The sequence below is a fragment of the Caretta caretta genome, chromosome 14 (assembly GCF_965140235.1).
Source record: "Caretta caretta isolate rCarCar2 chromosome 14, rCarCar1.hap1, whole genome shotgun sequence".
Classification (NCBI taxonomy): Eukaryota; Metazoa; Chordata; order Testudines; family Cheloniidae; genus Caretta; species Caretta caretta.
In genome coordinates this window covers 19,857,134-19,874,721 of record NC_134219.1, presented here as the reverse complement: position 1 = coordinate 19,874,721, position 17,588 = coordinate 19,857,134, and the positions used below count along the sequence as shown (strand labels likewise).

Here is a 17,588-nt window from a genome sequence, read left to right as displayed (position 1 = left end):
GAAAAGCTGGCCAGTACACACACAAATTTCAAACGTGTAGCTACACCCATGGTGTTGTGCAATATACAGCTACAAGAAAATATATATTACACACACATATACACACACACACACACAGCTTCAGCTACAAGAACTGTGGCTGTGTCCCGGGGCCTTTAGGATAGTAGCACAGAAAAAAAAAAAGAATATAACAACCTTGTATTTATTCAGCTTCATTGCTTTATTTTGGGAGCCTCTATAATGTAACAAGTTATAGGAAACATTCTACCCACTACTGAAATGCAGCTACTGTACATCTCGAGCAGTGGTGGGCAAACTTTTTGGCCAGAGGGCCACATCGTGGTTCTGAAATTGTATGGAGGGCTGGGTAGGGAAGGCTGTGCCCCCTATCCATCCCCTCCCACTTCCCACCCCGACTGCACCGCTCAGAACCCCCAACCCAGCCAATGCTCCCTGCTACCTGTCCCTGCCCCTAACCGCCCCCCCAGGACCCCACCCCCATCCAACCCCCCAGCTCCATGTCCCCGACCCCTATCTACCGCCCCCCACCCGCCAACAGGTCCCCGGGACTCCCATGTCTATCCAACTCCCCCGTTCCCCATCCCCAGAACCTCCGCCCCATCCAACCCACCCCGTTCCCTGTCCCCGACTGCCCCCAAGAACCTCCGCCCCCCTCCAACCCCCCCCCGCTCCATGTCCCCCGACTGCCCCCCAGAACCCCCTGCTCCTTATCCAACCCCCCCGCTCCCTTACCATGCCACTCAGAGTGGCAGGACTGGCAGCCACGCTGTGGCATGGCTGCAGGGGAGGGGGAACAGCTGGGGTGGGGCTGGGGGCTAGCCTCCCAGGCCAGGAGCTCAGGGGCTGGGCAGGACGGTCCTGCAGGCCGTAGTTTGCCCACCTCTGATCTACAGTGATATGAAGCAGCTATTAGCAGCTTACAGCAACACTACATAACAATAATCAAGAACCCAAAATGAAGGAAAATAGCATTTCCCATAAATTAAGGATTTAGTTAAGGTTTTAATAATCTATAACTCTTATATAGATGTCAATTCTAGAAAACAGAAAATGGAGTAACCAAAAACTTGTGTCACTTCACAAATATATATAATTTACTTTCCTATCTTATCCTTTTGCCCACCCAGTCAATAATGTAAATAAACCTTTTTGAAAATCAGAACACAATACTGACCCACATAAAAATGAAATCTCTTCTGGAAACAGAATTTGCTAAGGCATATTTAGAGCTACTGTTAAAAATCTCAACAGGATTAGGCTTCACTTAGCATTACAATCAAGAGAAAGCTACTTAAGCCAAACAAAAATGACCAAAGGTACCCAAAGACTTTCTCTGCACAATCTGTAAACATTCTCTAAATACGCAACAAAGCTACTGTATCGAGAACCTTATTTTTCCTTTTTGCTTTGTCATTCACAAGGAAAGAAATCTCCAAGGTAAATATGGCCAGGAGTTAAAGTAATAGGAACACAGCCCTACCCTAGAAATATTTCCCCACACGCACCAACTATTTACATGCCTATGTCATTTCAAGTATAGTTTAAAAGCAACAAAAATACCCTGAGGCTATGCACCTGTTCTTAGTTTGTTATTAAATTGCATTTCAGGATCCTAAATTAGTATTTCTGATCACTGTATTACAAGCTACACAGTGGGCTTTGAAGATTTATATCAGTTTATTTCATATTTGAACATAAGAGCTGCCATACTGAGTCAGACTGTGGTCCATCTTGCCCAGTATCCTGTCCCAGACAGCTTACATTAGTAGTAGGGAAATTTTCAAGCACATGACTGAGCCCTAAATAACTTATGAAGTGCAAACACTACAGAGTCAACTCTGGCCCTCAAAAAGGTAGTCAGTAGCAATATGAAAAGGAGTACTTGTGGCACCTTAGAGACTAACCAATTTATTTGAGCATGAGCTTTGAAGTGAGCTGTGGCTCACGAAAGCTCATGCTCAAATAAATTGGTTAGTCTCTAAGGTGCCACAAGTACTCCTTTTCTTTTTGCGAATACAGACTAACACGGCTGTTCCTCTGAAACCTGTCAGTAGCAATATAGTTACCATCATAAACATCATTTTATAAAGGTACTAAATCTGTATAAAAAATCATTAATTTTCAGATATACCCAGTTCTGCTCAAACGGCTATCACGACAAACTAGTCTAAATTGTCTATGTTTACTAAAGAAAGATCATTGCAGCAAGCTACTTAGGCCCATTTCATCACAACCCCGGCTGTGTGGACACTTCTGCTACATCATCTGCCATCTACCACCAAGTCCCCAAGATCATGAGGAAGCCATTCTGCAGAATTTGGGGCAGATTACTAGACCAATCATTAGCCACAGCACCATCTTCTACTCATCAAAATACTCAACTCTTCTACCTTTGTATGATCTTAGCACAATGTAATTATATTCTGATTACAGCTTCTGGACACTACCATAAGAGAAATACATTATTTCTGTGCAGAAATACAGGCAAGAGCAAATGCTGTTTCAAGCAACAAACTCCTGCAGAGTTATAATGAGCAAAGGGGACTCAAGCCAAGGGCAGTACATTTCCTGCAGGAGTACAGATGGGTAGCTGTTCATGAAACTCTGCGGTTGCCCTTTTCCAAGGATCTCCTTGATGTCTGGATTTTGGAGGTCTACTTTCACCCTCATCTTCTCCACAGGACCCCTAAATCCTCCAATTTAGAACAATTTTCTGAAAAGTCCTTGAGATGAAACTTGGATTTTGTAGTCCCTCCATTCTGGCCTCACACCACAGGCTTCTCCATGAGAGAAAGTGAACCAGCCTTTAAGTTTCACATCCTCAATGGCCACTGTGAAAGTTTTATCCTGTCCCCTCAGGAAATGCAACTAGAAGGTACCTCCCCTTACATATACACAAGCAGCAGCAAGTATTTAATAGGTGAGCAATTTTAAGTTATATAATATTGGGGGATATTGCTCTCAGGGCGGGCGGGCAGGCAGAAAGACCCTTCTAGACATAGAAAGGAGAGCAGGGAAACTCAAAATATTTTAGAGGATTTTTAAAAACTGTTCAGCACATACCATTTAAAAGGAAACTTATTTTCCTATAGCCAATTTAAAAAATTCAAGTTGACAGTTTCTCTGTAATGCTTTCCTTCATGTCACATTCTCTGAAAGGTGAAGAGTGGAATAAAACATGCACCAATTTTCCTACAAAGATTTTGCTAAATAAATAAGTGCTGAACTACTTTATTCCCTACTTTCCAGTAGAGAATCACTCCAGCACTAGTTGCAGCAGTGAAGGAAGGCTACCATTTACAGTATATACACAAGTGTTAATAAAATAATTGAGACAGCTCTGCTGTAAGTTATACTAGAAAACCTGATGGCTGCTGTCTCTTTTCAAAAGGCAAATTACACTAAAGGTAGGTCTACACTGCAATTAGACACGTGTAGCTGGCCCATGCCAGCTGACTTGGGCTCATGGGGCTTGGGCTAAGGGGCTGTTTAACTGCGGTGCAGGCGTTCAGGCTCAGGCTGGAGCCTGAGCTCTGGGACCTTCCCACCTTGCAGGATCCCAAGGCTCAAGCTACACCATAATTAAACAACCCCTTAGCCCAAGCCCCACAAGCCTGAGTCAGCTGGCACGGGCCAGCCGCTGGTTTTTATTTGCAGTGTAGACATACCCTTACACAAATATTACTGTGAATGTTCAAAAGAATAACCCTGCATCTACTCTACGTCTTGAGTTATTGGATTATTCAGTAATAGGAGGTTAATTCACTATAATTACCAGCAATTAATAGAATGAAATAGTCATTGTAGTGGGCCTACAGCACAATGCGCTACATAAAGAACATATTTTTCTTGTCTACTCCTATGAATGGATCTTTCTGTGTTCTAATATATATGTATATTCCAATATACACTGCACATAATTATGTGCTGTACTTAGAGCTCCTTTTGAAAAGCATCCAAAAGTTCCTGCTGCTACATAATGCAGTGACTCACCTGCTTAATAGGGTTGGAGGCTCTGAGTACATAACACCAAGCTCCATGCTTTGCATTGGTGACCCACTCACTTCATGGAACAGTCTAAAAGGAACTAGGTATTGTCTTTGAAGACCTAATGGTCTGGGACCAGTTATAGATGAGATTATCTCCCCATATCTTGTTTCATTTATTGATACTGGCTAGATCACTACTGCTATCAGTTCCTGAAGTCTTTAGGACCAGTGGTAGGGCACTCAAATTGGGTGCTGTACCTAGAGAATCAGCTTTCCTTGAGGTCCACAGCAGCTCTGAGTTTAGCAAGCTCTGGACACAAGGAAAGGCTTCCTTCCCACCCCTTAACTGCACCAACACAAGTAGGCAGCAGTGACACAAGGCTGACAAACATTTGTTGTTTTTAATATAACTACAAAACAACTAGTTAACACTAGAGCAGGTGTTATATAAATGCAAACGTTCAACCAGACAATTCATTTTTAAAAGCTCTGTCCACCTAAAGAAACCGCAACTTAACAGCTAGCATGTTTTCACCAGGAGATAAATAAAATGGTCATGGCTGTAGAGATGCAGCAAGTCAGAAAGATCAAAAGATTTCTTTTGCACAAACAAAAAATACAATACAGGGACTGATAAAACCTTCCACTAAATTATCATGCTCCCGTAAAAGATGTTCTAGATACATTTTTCTCCTCAAAATAAACAAACAAACACCCATATCACTTTCTCCCAGCAAATTATGCTTTAAGATGCCAGGTAGAACAACCACCAAGTTGTGAGAACTCCAAATAAATGTGTTCTTAGATGCCCAAGAGATCTTCCAGCAGAGCTAGGGAAAACCTGACTTTATATTCCAGATATTTCTGACATAAAAAACAAAACAAGAAAAGAAAAACTTTCCAGCTTTCTTTACACATCATAAACAAAAACAAAAACCAAGCACTGGCCCCAATTTTTAAAGAAATCCTTTTTGTATCACCATTAAATAACTTAAAATGTACAAGATTTATTTTCCAGGGAAAATAAAAGGCATTTTAATTGCATGGTGGTCTCAAAAAAGTAGCATACATATTTTCTCCTGGCATATAGCATCGGTTGTTTATATGTATTAGGTAAAGTGATGGACTCAGAACAACTCTGAAATCCTAGAGCACACATTGGATGGTTTTAAAAATTAAAAAAAGATTAAAAGTGAAAAATTAAATTTCGCTCCAATGAAAGGAGAATGGAAAAGAAAAGAGAAGGAGAAAAGTCAGAGAGTAAACAGAGAGCAAATAAGATTATTTAGATTCAGTTTTCTTGCCTTTAAGCAGGAAAAACATCATGGCACATCATTCTTAGAAAAATATGATACAAAGGAAACAATTAATATGCTTCGTTTTCCTTCTATTTAGAAAATTTTAAGGTCAGCAACAAATAATATTGAACGTAAGGAAGCTGCCTATTGGATGCACCAGGTAATCATAAAGTTACACCATGTTCCTTCCACTTTAATAAGAACATAAAATATATGCCAACTTAACCAGCTTGTTGAAAGGTATGTAACTCCCTCTCCCTTAAGTAATTATGCCACCTACAAATTAGAGAAAAGCACTGCCATATAACTAATAATCTGACTGTCAAGTCTCGTTTTGTTCTTTTAGAATCAACATGGTGTATGGTACAAACAAAAAACTAGTTTTAGTAATCATGAAGGGGGGGAAAAAAAACCACCATACACAAACGCACCTCACCTTCCAATTGTCTACATATCCCATTTAGGCCTGGCCTTTATGAGATTATGAATCAGTACTACCTCTGGGACATATACCCCAAGCTATACAAATCATCACTATTAAGGGTGGCCTGACTGCTTGGCAACAAGCACGTCCTGCTGTCAAACAGGAGACACAAGTTTGAAGCTATCCTCCAGCTCTAATAAACCAAGATGAAGAAGGATAATCCCAACGTTCAGAGGGAGGCGAGAACACAGCATATTCTATCACTCTGGAGCAACCCCTAGAGGTCAAACGAATAATATCCAGAAAACTATCAGCTATGTCAGCCTCTGGGCTAGGTACAGCAACGTAGACAAAACATTAAGATGAAAAACAGTCAAAATAATGGTCCTCACCAAAACGAAAAGATTTAATGTACTACACGTGTAATTTATGGTAAAGTAACTCAATTATGACCCTTATTTTATTCCTCATATAATTTCTGTTTACATCAGATGGGAAACTAGCATATTTCAGAAATGTGTTCCTTCAGTAGAGCATTCACATTTACCTCTATGTAGCTATATGCAGCACATTTGAACTTGCTGTTTAGTACATTGTCATGCAAACTTCAATATGTAGCAATTTTATGGAGAGTGATGGAAACAGTACAAATTTTACAAGTTCTCTAAATTTTGATCAACTGAAAGCTAAGTTTGTATTCATCTACTTTCAAACTTCAGACTTGGTGATTTTTAAAATCTTTTGAGTTGAGTGGCCCTGTACAAAGACTCCGTAAGTACATAAGAAAGAACTAGGGCGGTCTCATTACCTCCGAATAGCTTAACTATATCAGACAGTAAAGCAAGAGAATAATTGAACCTTTTGCAATAGACAATCCTTAAAATCATGTCCTCATGCAATATATTATATTAAAAGTTCTTGGTTTGAAGTATAAGAATATTTTAATAGCAAAACTTTACCACCAGGAATTGCTACAGTCTGGCTCTACACCACACTCAACATGGCATTCAAATTATTCTTGTGTGAAACTCTGCACAACAACTAATTCAAAGGGTAACAATAAAGTGTACAATGACCTGCTTTTCATACATTAATAGGAACACAGGAAACAGATCCGGGGAAAAGCAGAAGTTATAGTGTGCTGTCCCCTACAAGAAGTTTGAAGGTACAAGCAACGTTTTAAAACCATTGGGGGCAGAGGGAATTTATCTGCCTAACCCATGTCCATGTTAACGACAGAGGTCAAGGGATGAGAGTAAATGAGCACATGCAGATTTTAACGACTACAACTTTAGTATCAGCAGCCCAAGGCAGCATAAAGGCTTGGCAAGAAACGAAGCAGGTGTCTGATACTTAAAATTCTGAACTTCAAACTAATCACTCTGAAAACTGCCATAAAAAGTTTAATTAAACAAGTTGTTTATTTGAGAAAAAGAAAGGGGAAAAGTTGCAAAGGTGACACAATGGGAAATTGGAACACTTAACCCCATCAAGAAGGGGACAGGGATATTACTGCAGTGAAGAGGCCAGTGGCCTCCCTATCTACAGGGTTTGGAAAGATATGCCCTTCTCTCTTTCCCCCCACTTCATTCTCCTTATACTTGTGCAGCTTTTTTTTTTTATAGCCCTGAACTAAGCAATTTTATTTTAAAAGATAAAATCCCTAAGAGCAATAGACAGTCCCAAAATCACTAATTATCTCTTAACACCAAAATTCTGAAACAAAAATATAAAAAGACTTGGGCAATGTTTACACCAAATATTTATTTTTGTGCCTCTGGGTCAGAAAGGACAGTGTAGCAGAGCTGTCTCTTCCCTGAGGCATAATTCATATAAGTGTGAAACTATTACCAAGCAATCACTAGAGGCAGCTCAGGGAAATGCCCTGTTCTTAGATACAAATAAATGTAGTTCTTAAGGTTCCCAAGTTTCTTCAAATCACCGTGTAGGGTGTTTTATTTTTAATTATTATTCATGTTTGCATCTTGAGTCACTGATAAATCAAATTAAATAAGGTTTAATAAGTTTCAATGCCCTAAGCTACTTCAACATTAGGTCATTTTTGTCACGCAAGAACTGGGAGTGCTACACCCTGCAGCAATAACTAAAAGGCTACTTGATATAATGGCAGGTTTAAAAGCAAACTTTCAGACCAAGATAATTTAGAATGCAGATCCTTGAAATACGTTAAATGTTTCCATAAATTAAGATTTTAAAAATCATTTCCTCATAATTCAGCTTTTGTGACCTTGCCTATTCTATATAAATAGAAAATCATATATACATACACAGTACATTTTAATCTACAGGAAAATTTAAAAAACGTTTTTAAAAACTAAGTGTGACATACTGCAAGCAGTGCTTCCTGCTAGGGCACACCTGTTGTGAAATGATGTATTACTGTCAGCAGGTGTAAAAAAAACCAAGCCCCTCAGTGGAATTTAGATGTGTAATGCAGAGTGCATGTTTCAACAAGAATCATGACACAATAGTACCTGCTCCATTTAAAATGCTGAGTTAGATTAAACAGTAACATAACCAGTCACTGAAATTTAAATCCATGAAGAGGCAGACTAAACAGAAGCAATGTAAAACTCCCCCATTTGTGTGTGATCAGAGGAATATTCTTAGAGCCAAAGTTTTCCCACACACAAAGAGAAAGTTTTTGCAGTAGGTGGAGGATAGTAGGATAACTAGAATCGAAACTTGCACACTGCAATGCACTGAAACAATTTGTGAGTTTCATTCTAATTCAAAACAGTCTTGCCATATCCAAGCCCACTAAAAGCAAGTTCCAAAGTACATTCTTTGAATACCAACCTCCAAAAGCATTTTCATCATCTTCCCAGTGATATCATAAACCAGGAGACTAGTTTGCCTCACTTGACAAACAAGAGCCTAGATGTAATGCTAGATTACTCTTCTCCAGAGAATATGCAAAAACCTATGACTTCTATGTAGAAGAAATATTTAAGACTAGTTTGTGTCTCTCTCTCTCTCTTATATATATATATATACATACACACACACGCTCTATGTTTGGGACACCACACAGCTGCCCTACCCCAGAAGCAGCCCAGGAAAGGAATTGTCCTTCTCTCATCCTTGCTCCAGAAGGGTAATAAATTTCTGACCATCCCTTACCAGAATCCATAACTATCATGCTAATTCAGCATGATTGGGGAGTGGTCTTTGCTCATTTATTTGGGATGGGACAGACTCACAGTCAAGGGAAACTGTGCAGGTGGAGCTATCATCACAAAATAACAGTCAAAAAGGATAGCATAAAGATTTCTGGAGATTATTAAGCAATCTCAGTGCTCACATGCCAAGGCTGCATTTTGTTCCACGCCATCCAGTAATGATTTATTGAATATCAGTTATACAAAATTCTAACTAGGGGGAATAGTACGAAGAAATCTATATAGCCTCTCCAAGGGAGAAGGAAAACCTATATTTTGACTCATGATTTTACTTTAACAAGTGTGCAGTATAAACAAAGTAAAGCTTCCTAAAATGAATTTCCTGAAAAATACTCATTTACTCATATTCTACTCTACTTTTAAGATATTAATATTTTTTCACAAAACCTCTCTTCCTTTTGAGTCCGTTTGTTTCTCATTTCTATAATTGATATTAAACCTTTTCTTGCCTTCAATCCTGAAGCGTTTAAGGGCATTTTAAACAATTAATGTCAATAATGATTTGAATGTAAATTACCAACAGTAGAACACACACGACATAAATTTGCCAAACACTTGCTCCCTTCCCAGAAGGGGAAGAAAATAAATCATATCAAACCTGTTGCTTCCAGGGATTAAATCATACTCTGGTTTCGATTCTACTTGTTAAGTGTTCACCTGTTTCGCTTAACACGCATTAATGAACAGGTGGATAAAGCCAAAGCCAAACCCAAACTCAAAGGAATGACAAAACACTAAATGTAATATACACCCTGCAAGTTTCATCATGCACCTCAGAACAGTCTACAGTCTGCTTTTCCAGGTCTGACAAGGAGATGATGAAACACTGTTCTCTAACTCTTTTGAAAAAGCACTGCAATGCCTACGGAGCAATACTTCCCCTTTCTTGAACAACAAGGCTTAACACAAGTTATTCTAAATGTAGCTCAGGGTCATTTTTTCTGAATTGGGGATGCAAGCGAAGACCAAAAAAAGTCAACTACAGCCCCACAAACTTGCTTCAATATTTAGTAATGCACCACAACAAACATACAGTGCTGTATTTGGGAGTGGCAAATTTATGCAAGTTATGTAAAGTCTCACTGCACGTTAGCAAATCCTGAATCCAATAAGACTATGCAACACCACACTTTATTTAATGGCACTTATGTTACTTCAGCTTTGATGAAAAACAGCCAACCAAAACAAAAAACACACTCCAATATATTTGGGCACCAAAAACACCAGACAATACATTGTATATTGTAAAATGTTGCATCAAGCATGTATGTCACCCTTAAAGTTATCTATATGTAATAAGGATAAACCACAAACACGATCTTATTTACATAGGATATCTTGGACATTTGTACATATGAAAGGAGTGTGCAATCACCCAAAAGATCACTGACAAAGAGCATGGTTACAGTTAGACACAATATGAAATTAATATACGATTCATAGGAGAAAAAATATTTTAGTCTTTAATGTCAATCTTGGAATAAACCCCTTCAATTTATGGGCTCAGTTAGTACTATTTAATGCAAGCAATGTCACTGGAGGAAGTAACAGCTGAAAAACAGACTAATGCAAAAATACTACATAACATGTGTTTTCTTTTTTGGATTATTCAAAGACAGTCTAAATAAAACAGCCTGTTAAAAATGGTTAGATCATTATTCCAGTTCAACAGAACACTGGGCAAAGACTGTCACAAATCACTAGCAATTTTAGATATCCAATCTGAATGATCTTACAGGGGACACAGACTTTTGAAAATCCTGGGCTTTCCGTTTTGGACATTGTCAATTAATATCACTATTACGCCACTTTTTTAGCTTTTTGTACCAAACCAGAAATAAATGGCGAATTAGGAAATGACCACTTTGTATTCAAATGCATATTTTAAAAATTAGGATGGGTACCAACTTTTATATTCTATTTTATCTGCCAATGGCAAAAAAAAAAGTGATTCCCCAATGATAGAACCTGCACTAAGGAAGTCACGTATTTAGAAGTGTTCTAATAGAAACCCAAATGATATATACAAACAAAATTCTGGACGTCTTAAAAATTTAACAGGAATGTATTTTAGTACCAGCAATAGCACATTGTGGAACAAAACACTATAAATGCATTAATTTACTTGGACGATCTTTTATGGTATCAACAGTGTTTACCAGGGCCTGAAGCATGCCATCCATTACAATAGTCCCTTCCATGGTCTGGAAGGAGGACTTAGATAATGTTGAAAGGGCCCAGTCCAGGAAGTCTGCCATTCTTTTTTGTTTGACATCAGGGCGGGTAATAAACCTGTCACAGAAAAACACATTGCAAGTTACCCATTCAGAGCAATCCAATTAGTAACTATTTTTCCTTGCTACCCAAACTGATTTCAGTTCCTAAAGGCAACAGTCAAATGGACATTTTCCAAGACATTTTTGGTATGAACATTCCAAATGTCAGATGTTTAACCCTACCATTTCCAAATGAAGTCCTAACCTATAGTATTTCATTTCAATGCACCATCCTGTAACTGGAATTAAGAAATTTATCAATTTAACTGTCGGGAACTACAAATTGTTAGATTTTTCAGGAATCCCCAAAAAGATGCTTTCCATTATTTTTCGTTTCAATTTTATGGGAAGCCACTGCACTCAAACAAAACAAAATGATCAACCTCTGCAAATTTGAAGAATTTGATCAAAAATTGTAAGATGCGTCACTACTGCTCAGTGTTAATTACCAGCAGTTTAGTCATGTTAGTCTTAGATATTGCAAGTAATATATCTGTATTTGTAGCACCTTTATTTGAGCATCTAAAAAACCTTTTATGATTTAATCCTCACCACATCCTGAGAGATATAGTAATATACCCATTTTACAGAGAAACAGACAGACTCAGAAAAGTCACAACAACTTCCCTAAGGCCACAAAGCCACAAAGTATCCACAGTCCCACAGACAAACGGATTCCAGGGGTCCTGGTTCCCTGATCTGTATACTAACCATGTGATCAAATTCCCTCCCAAGTAAAATGTAAGGCAAAGAGTCACTGGAATTTATCTCCAAAGGATAATTTTGCTAATGATACAACCTTACATTAAGAATCAATAGATCCAACTGTGTATCAAAATATATTCAGAATGTTCTCCAGTTCAATTATCTGGTATTTGTTATGAGTGCATATCCATATGCAAATTAGGTTTTAACTGAAAAGGTGGTGCGGGACTGACAACAAGGGGGCAGAATAGAACCCTGCAGAGAAACACAGGGCTTCTTTGTGGTGTCATCCTGTTAGCAGGTGCTTGAAACTTACATTAATGTACTGTATTACTGGCAAGTCATATTGGACATTAGATTCAGTCCAACTATTAAACTACTCTCTTTTCATGAATAACTCATCTTTATGAATGCCTTATAGTAACTGAACTTACAGTCCAAAGGGGTGGATGAAATTTAAAAAAAAATTTGGGGTGGGGGGGGCAAGGATTAAAAAAGATGCAGATTAGCTCTTTTGAAGAGCTAGGTTTGTTTTTTTGGGAAGTGGCAGGGTGGGAGTGCACATTCAAAATTTACTAGAACAGGAGTCGGCAACCTGAGGCTCCGGAGCCAGATGCGGATCTTTGGCTGCCCCCTGATGGGCAGCCGTTTTTTGAGGGGGTACAAGGTGCAGGCTCTGGCCGGAAGGCGCTTACCACAGGCAAGCTCCCAGTCGGCGGCACAGCAAGGCTCTGGCCCCATGCTGCTCCCAGCAGCGGCTGACTGCTGGCACATCTCTGCGCGCCCCTTCGGGGGGAGGAGGGCAGCAGATCTCCGTGCGCTGCCCGCACCCGCAAGCACTGCCCACACAGCTCCTATTGGCCAATTCCTGGCCAATTGGAGCTGTGAGGATGGTGTTGAGGGCAACGCACGGAGCCACCTCCCCCGCACAGCATGCAGAGACGTGCCAGCAGCCAGCCGCTTCCAGGAGCAGCATGAGGCCAGAGCCTTGCTGTGCTGCTGACTGGGAGCCGCCTGTGGCAAATGCCTCCCAGCCAGAGCCTGCACCCCGCACCCTCACCCACACCCACACCCCAACTCCCTGTCCCAGGTGAGAACCCCTTCCTGCACACAAACTCCCTCCCAGAGCCCGCACCACCTCCTGCACTCCAGCCCCCTCCTGTTTATATTCAAATTCAAATGGCAGAAGTCGCATTACAAGTATTGGTGAGTAGTAATAACTTTAATTTGTTTAATTATAATTAGTTATAAATTCTAACTCTACAAGTAGCTTTGCGTGTGATACGGCTCTCGAAATATTTTGGTCAAAGACAAAAACAAAAAAATGGCTCTTCTTCATTGAAAGGTTGCCAACCCCTGGACTAGAACAAGAAAACATGACAGGCTACTGTCAGTACCAAATATACATCCACTGGCTTATTAGAAAGACAAGGTAGGTGAGGTAATATCTTTTATTGGACCAACTTCTGTTGATGAGAGAGACAAACTTTCAATCTTATAGCTCTGTGACAGAGAATTATTGTACCTTCCTTACAGGCCAGCTTATTTGGTGCTTGAACACGTGTTATGTAGGATAAGTGGTTAGGATGTTCCAACATCCTATGTCTAATTCTCACTTTAAGGCTTCTTTGACAGTAAAAAAAAACAAAGAAAACAGCAGCACTACTTTTTGGGGGAGGGGAGAAGAAAGATGAGAAAAGTACTGTTACACAGAACAAAATTTAATGTTACTAGTCCATCTGCATGAATTTAGTGTTCCAAGAAGGTGCCAGATTAAAAGAACAGAAAACAGAAACCGTCTCATAATCCACATAATATACTATGTAACCAGCAGCCGTAGGGAATAATTTTCCACCCTTTCTGAATCCTACACTAAAGAGCACTCCTTACAGGCAAGAGAATGTAATTCAAATTTCATTTTCTTGGCAGTACTGATGAAGACTGCTAAAAGCATCAACTGTGATAGACACCTCTCCTCTCATACAGGAAGGAATATGCTTATTTCAGATAGGCCAAACAGCTGCCTTATGGCAATGACTTTTCGTCACCATATATTGGGGCTACATTCATACAAGTATTCCATGTACTACTACCAATACTGTAAGTCCACCCAGTACTGCCAATAGAAATCTTTTCAAGCTAAGAAATTAAAACACTTTCCATTTTGCCAAGATCAGCACAAGACTTACCTGGAAACCAATACAGCAGCTGCATCTCGAGCCTTATCACTGACAACCAGGTAAGACTGAAGGTAAAAAGAAAATTAATTGTCAAAGCATTTGCAGAGACAGAGTTAGTAATAAAACTACACAACAGGTTTGAAAATACGTACTTCTTAATGTTTACTCTTATGAACATTAGACTGAGCCAATGAAAGAAAGAAGTTTAAACAACTTTCCATTTAGCAAGCCACATGCCAGAAATCAAAGTTCCCATGTCAATGTCTTTGAAAGTGGGATCATCTTTTCTATACTGTTGCATTAAAGCAATACAGACTAATGTCAATAACATCAGCTATTCATTTTTTGATGCTATTATAAAACCATCCTGAAGGGATTTGTAACTTAACCATTTCAATTTACATCAGGTTAAACTTTGTGGGAAAGTTTATCTACACAGATGCTACTTTTCAATCAAGCTGGCTGTAGCCTGTTGAGCACTTTTTCACGTCTATTTCATATATCATTTTTTGCTCTAGTCATAAACTTAGGACTGTAAATTGACTAACCGGGGTTTATAGCATGAAAACACTACCCATTTATTTCTGAAATCAATTAGTCTAACAAAATATGCATTTAAACTACATAGTCTTAAAATTAAATTGTCTACCAGTTTAGAAGAATGAAAAACTTAATTTCCTTCTTACATTAAAGAATGGAAAAAACTGTATGCAGGATTTGCAACTGTGGGCTAAACCCTTTCGTATTACATAAGCAAAATGAGGCCTCAAAATTAAGAGGTCAAAATGTATCACATATAATAAAATACAGTGACATCTTTGTGTACAAAACCAAGCAGCACTTACTTTTGCTACTTTGAGTATGCGATCCATTATTGGCATTCGAGTGTGTCCTTCTTCAGAAAGGATATTTCCATCAAGACGAGCCAAATCAAAAGGTATCAGACATGTCATGGAGAGCCACAACAAGAGCATGTAGCGAGTCTCCCACGTCTAGGAAAAAAATATAATAAAACAAACTTTGTTTGCTCCAAATATGCTGTTGGAGCAAAGACACAACCCATGCTCTCAGGAGCTTGCAGCCTAACTATACAGGGAAAGCCATTCAGACATGAGATGCCCTAGAATACCGAAGGAGAGAGAAGTGTGGCAGCACCCCAATACTAAGAACTACTGTGACACTGAGCCAGAAGGGGTTAAGCAACTAACAGGATAAAATGACCCAAATTCAACCTTTAGAGACATATTAGTAGATAGAAAAGGAGTACTTGTGGCACCTTAGAGACTAAATAAATTGGTTAGTCTCTAAGGTGCCACAAGTACTCCTTTTCTTTTTGCGAATACAGACTAAAATGGCTGCTACTCTGAAACCTGTCATATTAGTAGATAATGATTGTAATTTTTTGTGCGTGTACAAACATATTGTTAGATGTTGACAACGTAACCAGACAGTTCCTGTCTGTCACTATGTTCTATTGATTAAAAGATCAAAAGGGAATATTAACATTTTGATGAAGTTTGGGTGTAACAATATCATTGTCCTTATTTCTCTTTGAAGTCTGTAGTAAACTACCTGTAAATGGCTGGAGATGGGCAGTTGTCATATGCTAATCAATGCAGCTAATTACCAGTGAAGAGGAAATAGGAAGTCTTACTTCAAAGCGACAATGCTTCACCCAAGGAATACCGGTTATCAAGAGGCTGCCAGAGAACTACAAAACAAACTCTAGGGCCCTGATCTTGTTATCTCAAATCTGCTTAAGCATTATCAAGGGAAGTTTCAGTCACAAGACTGAGGTCTCCGGCTCCAGTCTGGATCACCCCGATACTGGACTACAACCTATGGAACTAATTCTGAAAGAACTCTTCGCAACTCTAAAGCTCACCTAAGCTTTGACCTCAGAATGAAACTGACCTAAGAATTTTATTCATGTCTGTATGTATAATGATCTTTTAACCTATACGCTCACTTCTCTTTTTCAATTGTAGTTTCATTAATAGGAATTGGCTGTAAGCGTGTATTTGGGTAAGATCTGAAATATTCATTGACGTGGTAGGAAAAGTATCTGATCCTTTGGGACTGATAGAACTTTTCATATGATGAACAAGATTGTCAGTAATCCTCATATTTGACTTGGCTGTCTGGGTGGGAGCCCAAGACTGGGTTGCTTTAACAGAACTGTATTTCTAGCTTCTCAGTAACTAGTAAGGTATTGTAGAAGCTGTTTTGTTGCTGGTTTGGTGAATCTAAGTATTAGAATAACCACCAGTTTTCGGGATCATCTGCCCCATTCTTTGCAGTTCGCCCTGATTAAGCAATCTCAGGGTGGCCCCTCTGGGATCCCTGTCAAAGTTGTTATCAAGTTGAAATCTAGCAAATTTATAAAAATTAGTTTAAAAGTAGTGTCAGGTACCACACCTGTCCTGAGTGTCCCTATAAAAATCACATGAATTAGCTATCGCCATTTTCCTGTTTGTTTGGGTCTTTTTAAAAAATCATCTCTCTCTATTCTTGTTGTGTGAAAGACCAACAAAAACAGTAGGGGAACTGATTATACAGGAGTAAAAATGAAATTTAATGTAGACATTGTCACGTGCCACAAAACTGAAGAGAAATGTGTTCTACTTTAATCTCTTACAGTATTTTTAGATGTTACTTGTAAGAACAGTAGACAAAACATTTTCAGACAAGAGTATGGTTTAAATTGATAATGTCTCTTTAAACACTGAAGGGCAATTCCTACATAATTGAAAATGAGTAACAAGAAGAGAAAACATCTGCAACCTTTTCATAACTTCTCATGTCTATGCTTCCCCAATATAATCACTTGAGAAATCAAGGTTTTACTGTGCAACCAAATTCATCCTTTATATATGTATTTCTATGATCTGGAAAGATACTTATTCACAGATTAAAGTGTTAAGAAGTATCTTTGAATAATTTAGTAGAAATTGCCAATTTTGAGAGAAAATATTTTCTTGTATTTTAAACAAAACATTGATATAATAAAAATCCCACACCTATGTTTGACCGCTTTACCATTGTGTGTTGGTCAATAACAACAATGGTATACTTGTGGCACCTTAGAGACTAACCAATTTATTTGAGCATGAGCTTTCGTGAGCTACAGCTCACTTCATCAGATGTATACCGTGGAAACTGCAGCAGACTTTATATACACACAGAGAATATGAAACAATACCTCCTCCCACCCCACTGTCCTGCTGGTAATAGCTTATCTAAAGTGATCAACAGGTGGGCCATTTCCAGCACAAATCCAGGTTTTCTCACCCTCCACCCCCCCACACAAATTCACTCTCCTGCTGGTGATAGCCCATCCAAAGTGACAACTCTTTACATAATCAAGTCGGGCTATTTCCTGCATAGATCCAGGTTCTCACATCCCCCCCACTGGAATTGAAAAAACTTCAATTCCAGACTCCAGCGAGAAACTGCTGAATTGGAATTCATTTGCAAATTGGATACTATTAA

General features: G+C 39.0%; 1 protein-coding gene across 10 annotated transcripts in view; it reads right to left on the bottom strand.

The window, feature by feature from the left end:
• Positions 1-17,588, bottom strand: part of TBCD (tubulin folding cofactor D) — a 261,750-nt gene that overhangs the window by 219,281 nt on the left and 24,881 nt on the right. For all 10 annotated transcript variants that reach the window (XM_048817354.2, XM_048817360.2, XM_075119355.1 and 7 more), the window contains exons 6-8: positions 14,942-15,088; positions 14,106-14,161; positions 11,095-11,227 (exon numbers count right to left, since the gene is read on the bottom strand). In XM_048817354.2, coding sequence (XP_048673311.2) covers positions 11,095-11,227; positions 14,106-14,161; positions 14,942-15,088 — 336 coding nt within the window. The remainder of the gene's footprint in view (positions 1-11,094; positions 11,228-14,105; positions 14,162-14,941; positions 15,089-17,588) is intronic.